This window comes from Myxocyprinus asiaticus, chromosome 8 (assembly GCF_019703515.2).
Source record: "Myxocyprinus asiaticus isolate MX2 ecotype Aquarium Trade chromosome 8, UBuf_Myxa_2, whole genome shotgun sequence".
NCBI classification, from domain to species: domain Eukaryota; kingdom Metazoa; phylum Chordata; class Actinopteri; order Cypriniformes; family Catostomidae; genus Myxocyprinus; species Myxocyprinus asiaticus.
The window spans coordinates 47169245-47187667 of NC_059351.1; the positions used below are offsets into that span (position 1 = coordinate 47169245).

Sequence of the window (18423 nt, forward strand, 5' to 3'; positions counted from 1 at the left end):
GTAAATAAACTTTCAAACAGTAAAACCTGTAAGCTCATTAAATATCCAAGCCCATGCTGGGGACACCAGCTCTGAAAAGTTAAGTAAAGTAAACTTATTTTATTAACCAGTGAAATGTACTCACATTGGCAAATAAATATGACAAGGTTTTCTACTTTAGGATTGATACATGGTGACACATTGTAAAGATAACAAACAGTCATAAATAATATGTATTTATAAGTGCTACAGCATTCTTTTTTTACATATTTGAATGTAGAATGTACTTAATATTTTCAAGTTCACGCTTGAACTTATTTAGTATGTAGAAAGTAGCTACTTAATCTTTTCTGCTATTTCTACTTCACCACAAAATGTTTCTTTTATTTATTTATTTATTTATGTGCAATGTATGTTTTACAAATGTGTATGATTTCATTTCTATAAGAAAGTATGCTAACAGAAAGAAAATTTAATAGGAGGGGGGGTTACTTTTTGGTCACCATCATCATCACCACCCAGTTATCTTCTGCGATACAATTGACATCATACAGGAGCGACGATTCAGTGGAAATGCAGCGACGGGGCAGCTGATGCGCTTCAGTGAATCACACACACAGCCGTAATAACCAGCAGCCATCAACATCATCGATAGAGAAGCATTGCCAAGACAACCGCCAGGAAAACCAGTGAGTTTATCTATCCCATTTATTTATTATTCGGTATCCATTTGTCGTTGAAGCGCAATGGTTATTTTCTTTTTTTTTTTTTTTTTTTTTTTTATTTATTTATTTTGTCGCCAAACCTCTGGACAGCGGCTATTACGTGATTAGAGAAATGCTGGAGAAATTAGAATTTAGCCTGTCCTAATAAGATTTTTTCCCTATCCAACTACGTGTGTGTGTGTGTGTGTGTGTATATATATATATATATATATATATATATATATATATATATATATATTATTTTCCTTTAGTGTCTCATAGACAATAAATGCTTGGCATCATTCTTTTGATTTTGACGTATCAGTGAATCCGCATGTGTTGTGTAATAATGGTTCATACTAGAGCGGTCCAAACGCGACATGTCAACGTCGGAGGATGCGTGTGATAAATTACAAGTAGGCCTAATGATTAAATACTTAAATGTGCCCCTGATATGGAGCTATAAAAGATAATCGATTATGACGTCGTTTATTGTCAGATTTGCGCTGGTGCAGCAGGTATGGTGTGGTCATCGATAGCAGTCCGTGGTCGAACCCTAATCAAAACCTATTTGATTTCATCCTGATGTCAGATCAGTAATGTCTCACACATCCTAAAGTGCACTAGCCTGGGCATCTAGAATAACCTTGTTGTGGAAGAGGCAAATAAAATTGCCATAGTCATTTTATGGCCTCTCAGGTGCAGTGATTGTGTATATATATATATATATATATATATATATATATATATATATTGGGGCTTGTTGTCACAAATGCTATATGCTGTAACTGGAACAGTTTGAGTCCAAAGTCCAATTGCGCAAATGTGTTTTCTCTAGCACAGATTTTGTGTATTGGTTTCAAACACCTTGTTAAAAACCCTCTTTAAGTTAGAATAATTTTGGTGAAATCCCTCCAAAGTACATTTTCAACTTTCATCATATTTGTGTTATAGCTCTTTCACAAACCATTGAACATAATCAAACCACACTGTCAAACATTAAGTCAAGGATTAACTAATGTACCAAATTATTTACCAACATGTTTAAATGTGTTTTTAGGATGCAGGTATTTGTCATGAACGTCAGGTTGGGGCAGGGCGTCACATGTATTTTTTAAATCATAAATGTACAATTCATCAATTGCAAGGTTTTTTTATGTTTTGTTTTTTGTACTGATTAGCTTGTTTTTATATTTTTGAATGTTACCTTTTCCATTTTTGTGTTTTCCTGAATTGTTTTGTGTCTCAGAATTGTTTTAGGTTTTACATTTTCCTGAAAAGCCTATTATAGGCTGTTTAATGTTGATTTAAAGAGTAGCATAAATTTTGTTTTGGTGGTTGTGATAGGGACAGGTTCCTCCGTTTCCCCCCAACGTTCACATAAAACCTAAACCACTGGTTTAGTGGCAAGTTTCATTGTGACAACTTGCCGCATATAATGTTACAATATGCCACGGTCACTAGATAGATAGATATACTATATATATATATATATATATATATATATATATATATATATATATATATATATATATATATATATACACTGCCGTTCAAAAGTTTGGGGTCACTTACTCATTCTTTATTATTATTTTTTCTTCACATTTTAGAATAATAGTGAAGTCGTCAAAACTATGGAATAACAGAAATGGAATTATGGGAATTAATGTTGTGACAAAAAAAAAAATCCAAAATAAATAAAAAATATGTTATATTTTCGCATCTTCATAGTAGCCACTCTTTGTTTAGAATTTGCAGAAATGTACTCTGGGCATTTTCTCAACCATCTTCTTGAGGTATCACCCAGGGATGCATTTAAAACAGTATTAAAGGAGTTCCCATCTATGCTGGGCACTTATTGACTGCTTTTCTTTATTATTCGGTCCAAGTCAAAATTTTAGTTTTGTAATGAAATAAATTAATATGCTGGCATAATTATATTTTTGTCTACAAAACTAAACTAAATAAGATCAAAAGGTTTTTAAGATCATGAGAGACATTTCAGTCATGTGACCCCAAACTTTTGAACGGCAGTGTGTGTGTATACATATATATATATATTACACACCGATCAGCCACACATTAAAACCACCTACCTAATATTGTGTAGGTCCCCCTCGTGCTGCCAAAACAGCGCCAACCCGCATCTCAGAATAGCATTCTGAGATGCTATTCTTCTCACCACAATTGTACAGAGCGGTTATCCGAGTTACTGTAGACTTTGTTCGAACCAGTCTGGCCATTCTCTGTTGACCTTTCTCATCAACAAGGCATTTCTGTCCACAGAACTGCCACTCACTGGATGTTTTTTGTTTTTGGCACCATTCGGAGTAAATTCTAGAGACTGTTGTGCATGAAAATCCCAGGAGATCAGCAGTTACAGAAATACTCAAACCAGCCCATCTGGCACCAACAATCATCCATGCAATTATCTAATCAGCCAATCGTGTGGCAGCAGAGCAGTACATAAAATCATTCAGATATGGGTCAGGAGCTTCAGTTAATGTTCACATCATCCATCAGAATGGGGAAAAAGTGTGATCTCAGTGATTTGGACCGTGGCAGGATTGTTGGTGCCAGATGGGCTGGTTTAAGTATTTCAGTAACTGCTGATCTCCTGGGATTTTCACGCACAACAGTCTCTAGAATTTACTCCGAATGGTGCCAGAAACAAAAAACATCCAGTGAGCAGAAACGCCTTGTTGATGAGAGAGGTCAACAGAGAATGGCAGACTGGTTCGAACTGACAAAGTCTACAGTAACTCAGATAACCGCTCTGTACAATTGTGGTGAACAAATTTGTTGACATTAAATAAATTCTTATTTCACTCAATTCTCTCAAAAATATTTTTTATAAATATAAAAGGTGCATTATCCAATGACAAGGCTCTTGTTAGATTGTGGCAATGACACAATTGGGAACTGGCACTTCTTTTAAGCTACACTATATTGCCAAAAGTATTCGCTCACCCATCCAAATAATTGAATTCAGGTGTTCCAATCACTTCCATGGCCACATGTGTATAAAATGAAGCACCTAGGCATGCAGACTGCTTCTACAAACATTTGTGAAAGAATGGGCCGCTCTCAGGAGCTCAGTGAATTCCAACGTGGTACTGTGATAGGATGCCACCTGTGCAACAAGTCCAGTCGTGAAATTTCCTCGCTACTAAATATTCCACATTCAACTGTCAGTGGTATTATAACAAAGTAGAAGCGATTGGGAATGACAGGAACTCAGCCACGAAGTGATAGGCCATGTAAAATGACAGAGCGGGGTCAGCGGATGCTGAGGCGCATAGTGCGCAGACGTCGCCAACTTTCTGCAGAGTCAATCACTACAGACCTCCAAAGTTCATGTGGCCTTCAGATTAGCTCAAGAACAGTGCGTAGAGAGCTTCATGGAATGGGTTTCCATGGCCGAGCAGCTGCATCCAAGCCATACATCACCAAGTGCAATGCAAAGCGTCGGATGCAGTGGTGTAAAGCACGCCGCCACTGGACTCTAGAGCAGTGGAGACACGTTCTCTGGTGTGACGAATCACGCTTCTCCATCTGGCAATCTGATGGACGAGTCTGGGTTTGGCGGTTGCCAGGAGAACGGTACTTGTCTGACTTCATTGTGCCAACTGTGAAGTTAGGTGGAGGGGGGATTATGGTGTGGGGTTGTTTTTCAGGAGCTGGGCTTGGCCCCTTAGTTCCAGTGAAAGGAACTCTGAATGCTTCAGCATACCAAGAGATTTTGGACAATTCCATGCTCCCAACTTTGTGGGAACAGTTTGGGGATGGCCCCTTCCTGTTTCAACATGACTGCACACCAGTGCACAAAGCAAGGTCCATAAAGACATGGATGAGCGAGTTTGGTGTGGAAGAACTTGACTGGTCTGCACAGAGTCCTGACCTCAACCCGATAGAGCACCTTTGGGATGAATTAGAGCGAAGACTGCGAGCCAGGCCTTCTCGTCCAACATCAGTGTCTGACCTCACAAATGCGCTTCTGGACGAATGGTAAAAAATTCCCATAAACACACTCCTAAACCTTGTGGAAAGCCTTCCCAGAAGAGTTGAAGCTGTTATAGCTGCAAAGGGTGGGCTGACATCATATTAAACCCTATGGATTAAGAATGGGATGTCACTTAAGTTCATATGCGTCTAAAGGCAGGTGAGCGAATACTTTTGGCAATATAGTGTATCAAGCGAACACAGTTATCGGCCAGTGCCGGTTAAATGGCCAAATATCAACCCATTAATCAGCCTGGCTGATATAAATTGGTGTAACAGAGATCGTATTCTCATGGTAAATGGAGGTGTCAGGAGGCAGCAGAAACAGTCAACGTGAGTATTTTATTACTCTTCAGCTTCGTTCATAAAACTCAAACAAAAAGGGCCAAATAATCACACGCAAAAGAGTCAGTCAGTCTTATCGCACACACATGAAGAGTTTCTCTCTGGTCCCTCTCTTTCCTACCGACTGATGCTCTTTAAGGCCTTGTTCAGACTCCCACTAAAAATCTGAAATTGCCTGCAGTATGAACATAGCCTTTGTCAGCCATTTCAGGTCTCCCTCTGCCATGACTATAACAAGAGACAGGTGTTAATGATAATGACAGCCCAGGTGACGAGCCTTACCACACTCCCTCTCCTACAGACAGACACACGACCACGCCCCCATCCCCACAATCGGTCTTTATCTTGTGATTGTCCTGTTTTTGTGTTTTTTAATCTTGAGAGAGCTTATTAGGTACTGTAGGAAGGAGATAATAAAATCAGTATCATATCAAATGTTTTCTCTGTTCTGCTAATGAGTAAAACATGAGTGAGTCTGTGTGTGTGAATTAGGCATAGACGTGTGTGTGTGTGTGTGTGTGTGTGTGCGTGCACAGGCACACTGAGTCATAATGACATGAAGAGAGACTCACAGTTACTGATTAAATAACATCACAGAGCTCCAACAGCAGAACCCTTAGAGAAGACTTAATGGAAAGATATTTACAGACTAACATGTGCTAAATAGAAAACATCAAGCAACATCAGATGCAGTAATGTCAGAGATGCAAATCCTCACAGGTGGATGATGCTATGGAAGGAAATAATGCAACTCTTCTGCATTACTTTAATGTCAACAAGACCTTCCATCCTCATTTTTAATTCCCACAAAGAAAAGATCTGAGACACTTGAGATGGAGATGTTTTCAAAGATTTCCAACCTTAATGGTGTACAGGTAACATTGGCTTTTACGTAACTAGTCATCTACAGATATTTGTTTTTAATGGCTGAGGGCAAGATGGTCGATGGCTGATATACTATATTAATAATAGAAAATAAGATGTACACAAACCTGATGAATTTACATTCCATGAGTTTCATAAAATCCTTAAGATATGATCAAGGTAAATAGATTTATTGAAGTCCTAGAGAACTCGAGCTCCAGAATCTACTACCCCCCCAAAACAGCATATTAATAATAATTATCATAATTTTTAATATAATTATTGCTGCTGCTGTTGTTGTTGTTATCATCATCAATTTATTATTATTATTATTATTATTATTACTAATAATTATATGCATACATATTAGGAGATATTAGGTTTTGTATGAGTTTTTTTTTTTTTTTTTTTTTTCTGAAATATGCCAATTGTGCCTGAGTGAAGTTTTGTGCTGATAGTACAAAGAAATCAAATGTTGGAGCATTAGGAAGGAACTGTGGTGGCCTTTTTTATCCAAGTACCCAAAAACCTCTCCAAGCAAATCTTTTGGGTGTTTTATTAAACATACAAACTGCTTATAAATGCAAACATCATGAATGATCATGAATGAATCACAAAAATACTTCCAATTGTAACAAATAATTTTAAAATCTAAGTAATGAAAGATGAGACGCATAGAGACAACACTCGAATGACGCTTATAGAGCACATCAACAAAAATAAAAGTTGATGATAGCACACAGCACCTAGAATATGGATGGAATATATACAGTATATTCCTTTAGGCCTATATAGTATTAAAATAATATTATATTCATATATATTTCTTCCTATATTGTGTCTTTTGGGTTTTTTTGCTTTTCTTGGAATCTAAGTGTGATCTGATTGTGTGTGTTTGTCTCAGACATGGTTAAACTGGGCAGTAACCTGGTAGAGAAGGTGGAAAGACAGCCGTCAGTGGAGGATGGTTTTGACAACATCCCCCTCATCACTCCACTGGAGGTCAGCCAGTTACAGCAGCCTTTCCCTGACAAGGTAATTACCGATCAAACATTAGAGAGTAGAGCCCACACATAGCTCCATATTACAGACCGCAGTGGCCCTCTGTTTTTCATTACTCTCCATAGAACTTAATTTAGGGGAAGAATGTCACAGGAGACCGGAGGTGGACCAGCAGACATCTAGAACTACTGATACCATCAAAGACATGCTAGAAACCACCACGTTAGATCCTAGCGGATAGCCTGGCATGGAAAATTAATGTGACAGCATCAGGATTTTCACTGTCACTGTGTATGATATACTTTGACATTGAAAGACTAACGGATAATTTGCAAACCATCTGATCATGCAAACGCACACACACACACACACACGTCAGGGCTATCACAGATGGCTTGTGTCTATTCTTATCTGTGTAGGAGGCAAGTGCAAAGAGTGGAAAGCAGTCTGAGTTTGCATTTAACTTTATAATGAATCATTGAGAAAATCACAAATAATATTGAATTAGGAGATTGCTCTCTCTGCATTTTTAAAAGAATAGTTCAAACAAAAATGAAAATTGTCATAATTTACTCAACCCCATGTCTCCAACACTGTTTTATTTTCTTCCTTCTTCGAAACACAAAAAAGATGTTATGCACAATGTCCAAGCTGCTCTTTTCCCTAAAAGGAAAGTGGATGATGTGTGTGGTGATTTCTACACACTGTAAAAGTACTGTAAAAGTAGTCCATATGACTTGTGTTCTATGTTTCTAGTCTTTATAGAGATTTTAGTCATTATTTATTGATAAACTTCTCTGCCGTAGCTCTCTAATTTAATTTGCGGTCACATTTTTATTCAATTGTGCTGTGTTACGATGGTGTGTGGTGTCAATTATATCAAACCATGGTGCATTGCATCTAAAAGCACCAATTTTCAATTGAACACAAGTACAAACTATATAAGCAAAGTTTGTCTAGACAAAACTTTAAAAACTTAAAATCTTACGTTTCATGGTTACATGTTACAGTAAGACAAACAACCAGCTACGGCAGACAGACAGGTAGACAGACAGATAGATAGATAGAATGTAATTTAAAGCAGATTAAAAGTCTTGTGTGCATTTGTTTACATTTGAATTTTGGAAAGTTGAAGTTTGAATTAACGAGCATTCCGTTGGTCCAATTGAACATTCCATCAATGTAAGTCTATGGGATTTTTCCCATTTTTAATTGTCCTCTGTGTGAAAATTGTAAGTCTGATCAGTTAGAAAAGACAGCACACTATTCCAGAACAGTCTGAAGGTCTGTGCAAAGCTTGATGGACGTAGCTTGAAAGGTCTAAGAGGAGTTGGTGTTAGAAATGTCGGTTTTAGGATTTCGAAAAAACCCTATGCAAAGTTTAAACTATTAATGTATGTTGGCTTCGTCAAACCAATATAATGAAATTAGTGAGCTCTGGCTATGGGGAAGATTATCATTGAATAATGGTATATGAATTAACTTTTGTATATGGCCAAGAGCAGCTCGGACATTCTGCCTTAACTCCTTTTTTTGTTTCATGGATGCAAGAAAATGGGTTTGAAATGTTATGGGGGTGAGTAAACGATAAAAAGAATGTAACTTATTGGGTGAACTATCCCTTTAAGTTCCTGAAGTATCCTGTGAATCCTTAATATATTAGTCTTGATGGATCTGATTGCGCTAGAGCCAGTTAATTTACAAAGATATATTCACTTAAATCAGAGTTAAATCAGAGTAGAAAAAACTTGGTTGGCATGTCCATATTTTGGCTCTCAAAATGGTTCTTTGAAGACTCATTGTTTGTCACAAATCAATATACTTTGATCAATCAGTGCTGAATGAAGCCATGTATCTGTGTTATATCGATGTCAAATATTTTTATTACAATGATGCTTTGTTTAAATAAGCATAATAACTATGAAACCAGCCGGTCTGTTCTTTTTGTGCCGGTTCATTGTGTGGACTGTTTAAATAGTTCTAACTCTTCTTTTTCTGTCTCTGACTTTCATTCTGTAGGTGATTGTGAAAACCACAACAGAGTATCAGCTGAAGGAGAAGAAGAGGAAGCTGTATGTGCCTAGCATCAAGAAGCTAAACATAAACCTTTATGATGAGATGTCAGAGAAGGTCAAGGTAAAGCAGTCTCTACTCTGTATACGAGACACTACATTCATTCTAACCAAACTAAACACTGTTTGCCCTTTAAAGCCGGTTGTTTCAAGAATTCTTGTTTCTCAGTGTTTTTCATTGTGAATGTAATGTGAAAGGAAAAATGTTTGTTGTATCTGTGAAACCTTAAGGTTTTAAGGGGTAAGTGGATGTCCCCAGTGATGGTTTAGCTAAATATGGCCAAACTGCTCTTCAATGTTTTGTTGTAATGTTCCCTATCACTCGATGTTGTGTCGATGTAGTGACACTAGGGGTCACACTTGGGAGCCCCAAACACCTCTGCTTTTTGAAAAAAGGCCAATGGGAATTGGCGAATGGAATTTGCATGCCTCTCCCCCAGACATACGGGTATAAAAGGAGCTGGTATGCAACCACTCATTCAGATTTTCTCTTCGGAGCTGAGCGGTTGTGTTCAGCGAGCTGAATTACTCTGCTGATCCATTCACCTCAAAAAGCTGTTGGATTTACGGTGCATTACAGCGGCCTCTTCCCCTCTTGCACTGGTGAACGCCCCATGGCGCTTCAGCAGCTAAAAGAATATATTCTTCCTACTAAAAGAGTATATTTTCCCTTCTTAAAAGATTGCCATTAATGGAGAGCGTCTTTTTAAAAATGCCTCTCTGTTTGTGTGTATTTTCTGGTTGCGGTCGTTACCTCTCCGCTTTCGATGGCCACGATCGCAGTCTTACGTGCTTGGGCGCTGCACACGCGGAGACAGCATTCGTGGACGGGTCATGTTCTCACTGCGAGAGCGTGACCATGGCAACGTTGTGGTTGTGGTTTTTCCTGCGTTAGAGGGAAAGACCACCCCAGTGGCTCCCCGCCTCATTCCTTCTACCTACAGGTTTGAGGCTGTGTCGGTTAGCACTGGGGGCGATTTGGGGATCCCAATGGGAGCCACTCTGCCAGGTGACTCCCCACGGACCTCCCATTCCCCAGTACGCTCAATTGCCCCTCTGGGATGAGACCGCCGGCTCGTCTCAGGGCGAGTTCGCGATCTCATTTCGCCGCTCGCGAAGTGGATGAGCTCTCGATTGCAGCATCGGAGAGCGGGTTGTCCAGTCTGACGCTGAGGACTCGACTGGGCTCCCACCTTTGTGTGTGGTCGCCCAGTCACAGCCTGACGTGCAGCTGGCAGCCATGCTTGCCCAGGCGGCTGCTTGTGTCGGGCTGGAGTGGAACCCTCCACACCCTCTGAACCCTCGCAGCCTGACGATTGGTTCCTGGGCCCGGAGAGCCGCTCACGGCCGCTCCCCACCCCGGTCCCTTTCTTCCCGGAGGTGCATGAGGATCTCACAAGGTCATGGCAGGCACCTTTCACTGCCTGGACCCGGTCTCTGAGCTCCTCTGCTCTCACTACCCTCGATGGTGGGGCTGCCAGGGGGTACTCGGCGATTCCCCAGGTGGATAAGGTGTTTGCCCGCAAAATGCTGCCACCTGGCAGGGCCGCCTGAGACCCCCGTCCAGCGCCTGTAGGGTTATGTCATCTCTGGCGACTAGGGCCTGCGGTTCCGCTGAACAGGCCGCCTCCACCCTGCACGCCATGGCTCTCTTGCAAGTGCACGAGGGTAGTTCTGACCCAGGATTGAGGCAGGAGCTGCGCTCGGTGACCGACCTCGCTCTCCGGGCGACAAAGGTCACGGCGCGGTCTCTTGCGCAGGTGATGTCCACCCTGGTGGTCCAGGAGCGCCACCTATGGCTCAACCTGGTCAAGCCGAGAGAGACTGACAAGGCACGGTTCCTTGACGCCCCCATTTCCCAGGTCAGCCTGTTCGGCGACACCATCGAGGACTCTGCCCAGCAGTTCTTGGCAGTGAAGAAGCAGAGAGAGGCTATACAGCACATCCTGCCCCGGCATGGCTCAAGACCCCACACCCAGTCTGCTTGTCACCAAGGGCATCCTCCTGCAGCAACAGCACCGGCTCCATCGCAGCCTGCCCCTGCAGCCCGGCCCCGGCGTGGAGCCCACCGCAGGAAGCAGATGCCACCCGTCTCATGGCCGGCCGCCAAGAACCCAAGGAAGGTTTCGAAGCACCCCTGAGATGGGCGACCCAGGGACGAGGAGACCCGCTTCTATGGAGCTGGTGGACAGACTACTTCATCCCCCGGTGGAGGGCCGGGAGGAGAATCTTTTGTTTCATTTTTCGCCGCATGCCCAAGAGGCTGCGGTAACGAAAACTTCAACAAAAGAGTGGTTTCCTTGTTCTCTGGGTCACATGTCAAGTGCGCACGGCCGTCGTCACGACCACCGTCCCATTTTGGCAGGTTTGGCACTCCAGCGGTGGACCCCCCGCCCCTGCGCACCCAGCTGTGGCACAAACATGCCCACACCGGGTTGGTTCCGACGGACTGCGGGGACGATGTTCCTCCTGCCGCCCCCCGTGGGGCTACGAGCCCACTCTACTAGGAGTGTAGCGGCCTCCTGGGCCCTGACCAGTGGCGCCTCTTTGGCAGACATCTGCAGAGCAGCGGGCTGGGCAACTCCCAACACCTTTGCGAGGTCCTACAATCTCCAAGTTGAGCCGGTTTCATCCCGTGTGTTGTCAGGACCGAACAGGTAAGTTAAGGGACAGCTGGCCGGGTGCACCACTTGAGAATAGCGCCTTTCCCCTCCCATGAGGTGAAGACGTGCACTTTTGACTCCCAGTTGTGTTCACAAGTTGTGATCCCTGGATGACTTTCCTCATTAGCCCTGTGGTAGACGAGTTTGCGGAGAAACTCGCTGCCAGCCCAGTACGTATGCTAACTAGGCCCTGTACTGAGGTAGGTGTTCCACATGTGGTGGTTCCCTGTAGGTGACCCCATATGATATCTTCCACTAAATCGTTTCCCTGTTGTTAAACTGCGTCTTTCCTCTGCCCCCAGTCACCATGTTTGTAGAAACTCCTCCCCCCTCGGGTAGGACCTACCATGGGACTTCTCCACATGACATACTTCCGACAAGACTCGGTAAGACCATGTGACGTATTTCCACTCAAAATACCCCCCCCCCCTCCTTTCCTTGTTCTCTGGGTCACATGTCAGGTGCGCACGGCCGTCTGGGCAGGGTGTGGTCTCCACGGTGACACCCCCCGATGTAGACATTTATGGCCCCCAATCGGTTAACAAATTCCACTCTTTTTGGGGAGAAAAAAGAGGAAAAGAGGCCACGGCTGGGCTAGCCTGTCCCTATTTGTTGGGCAGTCGACTTGTTCCCGAAGGCCCGTTCAACGCTCATAAGAGTCTTGGGGGAGGTTATGTGATGGCCTGCTTCGCTGGCTACGAGGCACACAGTGGTCTGCCTGTCTTGCACTGCCAGTCCAGGTAACACAGTTCAGCAAGTTGTGGCATTTGTATAGGGACCCTTAGTGTCACTACATCGACACAACGTCGAGTGAGTGACAGATAGGGAATGTCCTGGTTACTTTCGTAACCTCCGTTCCCCGATGGAGGGAACTAGACGTTGTGTCCCTCTTGCCACAACACTGAACTACCCGCTGAAATGGCCAGGACCTTGTCTCGGCTCCTCAGCACAAAACCTGAATGAGTGGATGCATACCAGCTCCTTTTTATACCCGTATGTCCGGGGGAGTGGCATGCAAATTCCACTCACCAATTCCCATTGGCCTTTTTTCACAAAGCAGAGGTGTTTGGGGCTCCCAAGAGTGACCCCTAGTGTCACTACATTGACACGATGTCTCGTTCCCTCCATCCGGGAACAGAGGTTATGAAAGTAACCAGGGCGTTTTCTTTTGTTTTCTTTTGTATTGTTTGAAACATAAATGCAATCTTATGTAGTCAAATTCTTCATCTTTAGATAACTTTAATAACGTGAAGTATTTAATTGTTTTGCTTTTAAAACATTTCATTTGTTAATTTTTTTGTTTTGTAATATAACAGTCTCTTTCATACGTAAAATAACATACTACATATATATTTGTTTTTTGAACAAAAAAATATATAATTTTTACTATTTCAGATTATTATTATTATTATTATTTTTTTTTTTTTTTAAATAGAAAAAAAAAATCTTTAAGAGAATTAGAATTATTATTAGTTTTCCACAAAAACTATAGAAGTCTATGGTATGTACTTATTTAGATTTTAGTAGTTTAGTTATTTAGTAATTAAGTAAACATGTTAATTTACAGCATGTGCTCACAGTATGTATATTGTTATATGGTACGTTACTATAAGTAAGCAATTATGTGTGTATTTGCCCTGTATTTAGGGGTTCTTTTCAAGCCAAGGACATTGGTGCATAGAGAGACAGAGCAGGGACCCCCTGTTACATATATACAGTACTGTGCAAAAGTTTTACGACGTCTTCAGAAATAATGCCATAAATAATTTTCATTTATCAATTAACGTCATACAAGTCCAGTAAACATAAAAAAGCCAAATCAATATTTGGTGTGACCACCTTTACCTTCAAAACAGCACCAATTCTCCTAGGTACACCTGGATACAGTTTTTCTTGGTTGTTGGCAGATAGGATTTTCCAAGCTTCTTGGAGAATTTGCCACAGTTCTTCTATGTATTTAGGCTGTCTCAATTGCCTCTGTCTCTTCTTGTAATCCCAGACTGACTCAATATTCAGTGAGGGGCTTTGCGGGGACCATGCCATCTGTTGCATGGCTCCCTGTTATTCTATTCTATTCTATTTGCAAAAGTAATGTTTGGGAGTCTAAAATGTATATTTCCTATTGACACACTAAAGCTGAAAATATAAATAACCATCTTAAGACAAATGTTTTTGTGAAGCATCTTATATGCCTAAGACTTTTGCACAGTACTGTATATAAAACTGAGTGTTGCATTTTAAGCATGATGTGTCTGTGTATTTTCCAGTTGACTGGGCTGATTGTTATCACCTTGGCGTTCTTGGCTTGCCTGCTGCTGTTGGTCATGTATAAAGCGCTGTGGTACGACCAGCTTGGCTGCCCAGAAGGCTTCATTCTCCAGGTAACGAGCTCAACACTAACACTTTTCTCTATCCATTCTGACAAGGAATATTGATGGTCTATGTAAGTGATTCTCAACTGGTTTTGAGTCAAGTGGCAACTTAACACACACAGCCTAACAAAACCTAACAAAAATGCCCCTAAAATCAAACAATGTAATGTACTGTATTTGTATTGGGGGAATTTTTGAGGATGAGGGCATATTACATAACCTGTCTATGTTGGTGTCTTCCTAATTTGGCTAGCTTCATCCATGTGACAGAAAAATGTGCACGACAACACAGCCTGAATGAATGCACGGCCTTTGACGGCAACAACAAAATCTGCTACAGTATAGAAAGATTTGTTCTGTCTTTCCCTTTCAGGGAATCAGCTCAGATGGTATAAGACAGAGGAATGAAAAAGAAGATTATTACATAAATTACTATAATGTATTACACTGTTTGTGGCTAAGCTAAGTTGTACTTCCTTAGACTTGCAGATATCATCTTGAGTGGTGCATTAGCTGTGGCAGAGTGTTAGAATGTCTTTAATTAGTTCTAACCATGACTAAACTGTGATTAAGGCCTGCAGGGGCATCCACCTCACTCCCTTTGATGCAGAAACCACTGCCGTAATTAGCCTGCCACACTAACATAGCATTTCTAACTTGAAGAGTGGGAAATTTGACTCTTGTTAAGATGGAATGAGCTTTACGGAACCTGGGGCATGTTGACAAATCTTGACTGATGTCTTTCTGTTGCAAAATCATCTTTTCTATTTGAGATGGTTTTGGGGATGCTTAACTTTTACTCAACCGTCACCTCCTAATTCTAAGTAGTTTTACAAATTGAAAATTCCATTGTTTACATTTCATAAATATAAAATTGTGCATAACTTTGTTACTGTTTCATGTAGTAAAACATTCAAAATATATTTGACTGATGTACGATTTCCGAGGCCCCAAGCATCCTATCCAGTCCTATCAACTCTCTCAACTGACTCCGAGGCGCTTGAGAGTTTGAAGCACTGGTCACGTGGATTTTATGAATAATCATTCATTCATTCAGTGCGTTCTCATAGGACAAGGCCATGCAGTCTCATTAATAATTATGAGACACTGATGATGCAACGATGCACTATAGTACAGGGCAATGTCACATAATTTGACGGTGACTCGATGTTAAATCTGGAAGACAAAAATAGCTAAAAAAAATCCCTAAATGAATGCAGGAAACTATTCTGTCTGAAGAGCCTCCAAAGGCTAAATTCTACTTTGGTTTTCCGTGTGCCACTACGTCTTGCACATAGTGCGTGTGACGCAAATTTCGTCATCAGCACAGTGCGCGCAGAATGTGAGCGTACAGCACATATTTTCTAGACAGACAGTCTGTGGCTGCGTCCGAAACCAAAGATAGGTCTTGTCGCCAACAGACAGTGTTTGTGTACGAAGGTACCTCCAAAACAGGCTACTGAGGCAGCATAATGTCACATCGTTGTTAGGATACCAGCAACTGATTATTGCCATCTGGTGTCCACTAAAGGTAACGTGTCTGTTTCATTCAGACTAACCGAATGGTCTAATAATCTAGAACAATGTCAAGAGAGTTTTGGCGAATACCAAGTGTATATTTAATAACTACAATACTACTTTCTTGCTAAAAATGGAATCAAAAGTTGGAAAAAGTGAATAAAAACACACAAATTGGCTATCAACCGCCTCTTTGGCCGCCATTTTTTTTTTCTTCAGCTCAACCGTTGTGGAACTGCATGCACAGGATTGTGGGATTTCATAGGCAGTGAACGATACATCTATGCTGCCTTCAAAAATCTAACAGATGAAGGTATCTCAGTAGACAGGATGTGACACGAACACTGGACTCGGACATGCCTTGTTCCCTTCCAAACTCCATATACAACCTCCGGAGGCAGCAATTTCCTTGTTTTTCGGACGCAGCCCTTGTCATCTGCACATGTGCCTGGCATTGACTGTTCTAAAGATTATCACAAAGCAGTCGTAGTTCACATGCAAACAGGTCCAAATAGGCAGATTTCAAAACCGAGCGCTAGACATAACGGTAGACGGAAAAACGAAGTATACCCTAGCCTTTACACTGCGAGTGTCTGGCTTCACGCATTAACTTCTAAGAACAACCTTTGGAAATTACTTACTCGGAAAGGCTATTAAAGTATTGATTTCTCCAAATGTATGCATTTATGTAAATAGAAGTTCCAGAACCTCTGGGGTGTAAAAGTATGATATTTGTTTCTAACATCGTAAGGGGTAGGAGTCAGCAGTTTGGCCTCTATAACAATGCTATTTCAACAGGAGTGCTGAGCTCCGACACATTCACCTTTAAGTTTGATTTATCGGTGCACCTACCTGACCTTCTAATTTCTAGTTGATGTGTTCCCATATAACCTTTAAATGCAAACCTCTACTTTCTAATGCAGCACAGACACTGCACACCAGCAGCTCTGGAGATGTACTACCCTGAGCAGGATTCCCGGGGCAGCCTCTACACTGCCATGACCCACCTCAGCCAGGCCAAGAGGAACATCCCAGAGCTGTCTTCTCCCTGGCTCCCCGTCATCAACGCTCTGAAGGAGGCACAGAGGGCCAAGGAGGAGGCAAACCATTCATAAAGATAATGGGAGACAAGAGGAGGTGGGAAGTGATGGTTTGGTGTGGTAGTTTACACTGTATGTAGGGTTTGTGAGGAATCAATCCTGATGAAGTTGATGGTGAAGTAGTTCTGAAAGGGATTACTGTTTATATGTGTGTTTAAGATGGACAAAGTTCCTAGAATATGACAGGGATAACTAATAAGTTTAACTGTGACACACGTCTTTGAAGCAATGTCCGTGGAAGTCTCTAGGGTTGGAATCTGCTTCGTTGGCATTCTGCAATACAAATGCTTTCAGCCTCTCAGAAATCTCACGATGCTCAATACCAGTTTAGAAGAAATGTAGAATTTCGAAGCTTGTTCTTAAAGCATTTTAAATGTCACCATGCCATGTTTTGATGGCACATCTCACTGTGGCATTGTAGGTTTAGTTGTGCTGCTTGTAATTCTTGCAACGTTTGCTAGGCGTTAGTTCTCGCTTATGGTTTAATTTGAAGTAATTTAGCTTAGTGTAATGGCTGTGAATTGTGCTCTAATGATTGCAATGCAACAGAGTGCAGTTGCAAGACAAAAGCATTCCAAAAACTCTGATAGTTCCCTTAAAACAGCTCTAAAATACTAATTGTTGTCTTTGAGCAATGTGTCTGATTTTAAAGTGAAAAACGACTACCACCCTGGAGTTTTTGTTTCTTTTTTGTACATTTTACTAACGAAAATGTAATACATTTGAAAATCTGACTTACTTTAAATTGCAAGAAGGAAATAATTGGTGCAAACACTCAATTTTATACACATTTGCATGTTTAACTTATCCCCGCAAATCCCCAACCCATCTTAGAATTTAAACTAGAACGTAAAATTTGAAAATCAAGTTGTTGAATGTATACTGGATTAACGGTAACCATTTTTAGATTCTCATGAAATGTATCATCGTTTTATTTGCAATGAAGCATTTACACACAGAGCACCAGCAGCCATTAAAGTGTTTAATTAATGTCGTAAATGATTCTTTAAAAAGTTCAAGAATGTGATTAAACACCTCATGAAGGTGAGGGATCATTTTTGTGTCCGTTAATCAGTCCTACAACAAATTAATCTAAGATGGTCAGAATGTATAAACTGACAATGGCTGTTTAAAATGTGTTTCTCCCCTTCAGTTACTGGTTTGTTGTATTCATTTATAGTGCACGGTATTTATCTATTGTGATATGTACACTTTTTCATTTTTATTGGTTTTCAATTGCTATAAATGTATAAAGTTATTATGTGTGCAAAGTATTTATTTATATATTTATCTTATAATTTCAACATTTTCTTTTTGTTTACTGGTGCAGGAAGGATGAATTTGGGTTCTTGTTATCATAAAGCCTGCAGTAATACTCATTTCTGTGTGTGACAAACTTTGATCTATCCTCAGTGGATTATACAATTAAAGGTTTCAGTATTCACCAGCTCTGTGTTCTGTCATTGAAACAGGAGTCTCTTACAACTGCAGTGATTTCATCTATTCAGATTGTAAAATTACAAAACATTGACGCTGTAATTTCGGTGCTGTGAATTCAAGGCAACACATAATACAGAATAAAAACGTAGACATAAAAATCGAATTACAATGACTTCAGATTATAAGTTAATTAAAAATCTATTGAAGTAAGGGGGGAGAGAGGTTCATTTAAAAATTAATTTAAAGGAATGTTCTGGGTTCAATACAAGTTAAGCACAATCGACAGCATTTGTGGCATAATGTTGATTACCACAAAAATATAATTTCCCGTCGTCCCTCCTTTTTTTAAAAAAAGCAAAAAT

General features: G+C 40.9%; 1 protein-coding gene across 1 annotated transcript; it reads left to right on the forward strand.

Annotated features, from left to right (window-relative positions):
- Positions 1-538: 538 nt before the first annotated feature.
- On the forward strand, positions 539-18068 carry LOC127445318 (neuronal vesicle trafficking-associated protein 1-like). Its single transcript, XM_051705318.1, has 5 exons — positions 539-668; positions 6799-6929; positions 8916-9032; positions 13899-14012; positions 16445-18068. Exons 2-5 carry the CDS (start codon positions 6801-6803, stop codon positions 16634-16636), a joined length of 552 nt encoding a protein of 183 aa, XP_051561278.1. The 5' UTR covers positions 539-668; positions 6799-6800; the 3' UTR covers positions 16637-18068.
- The last annotated feature ends 355 nt before the right edge of the window (positions 18069-18423 follow it).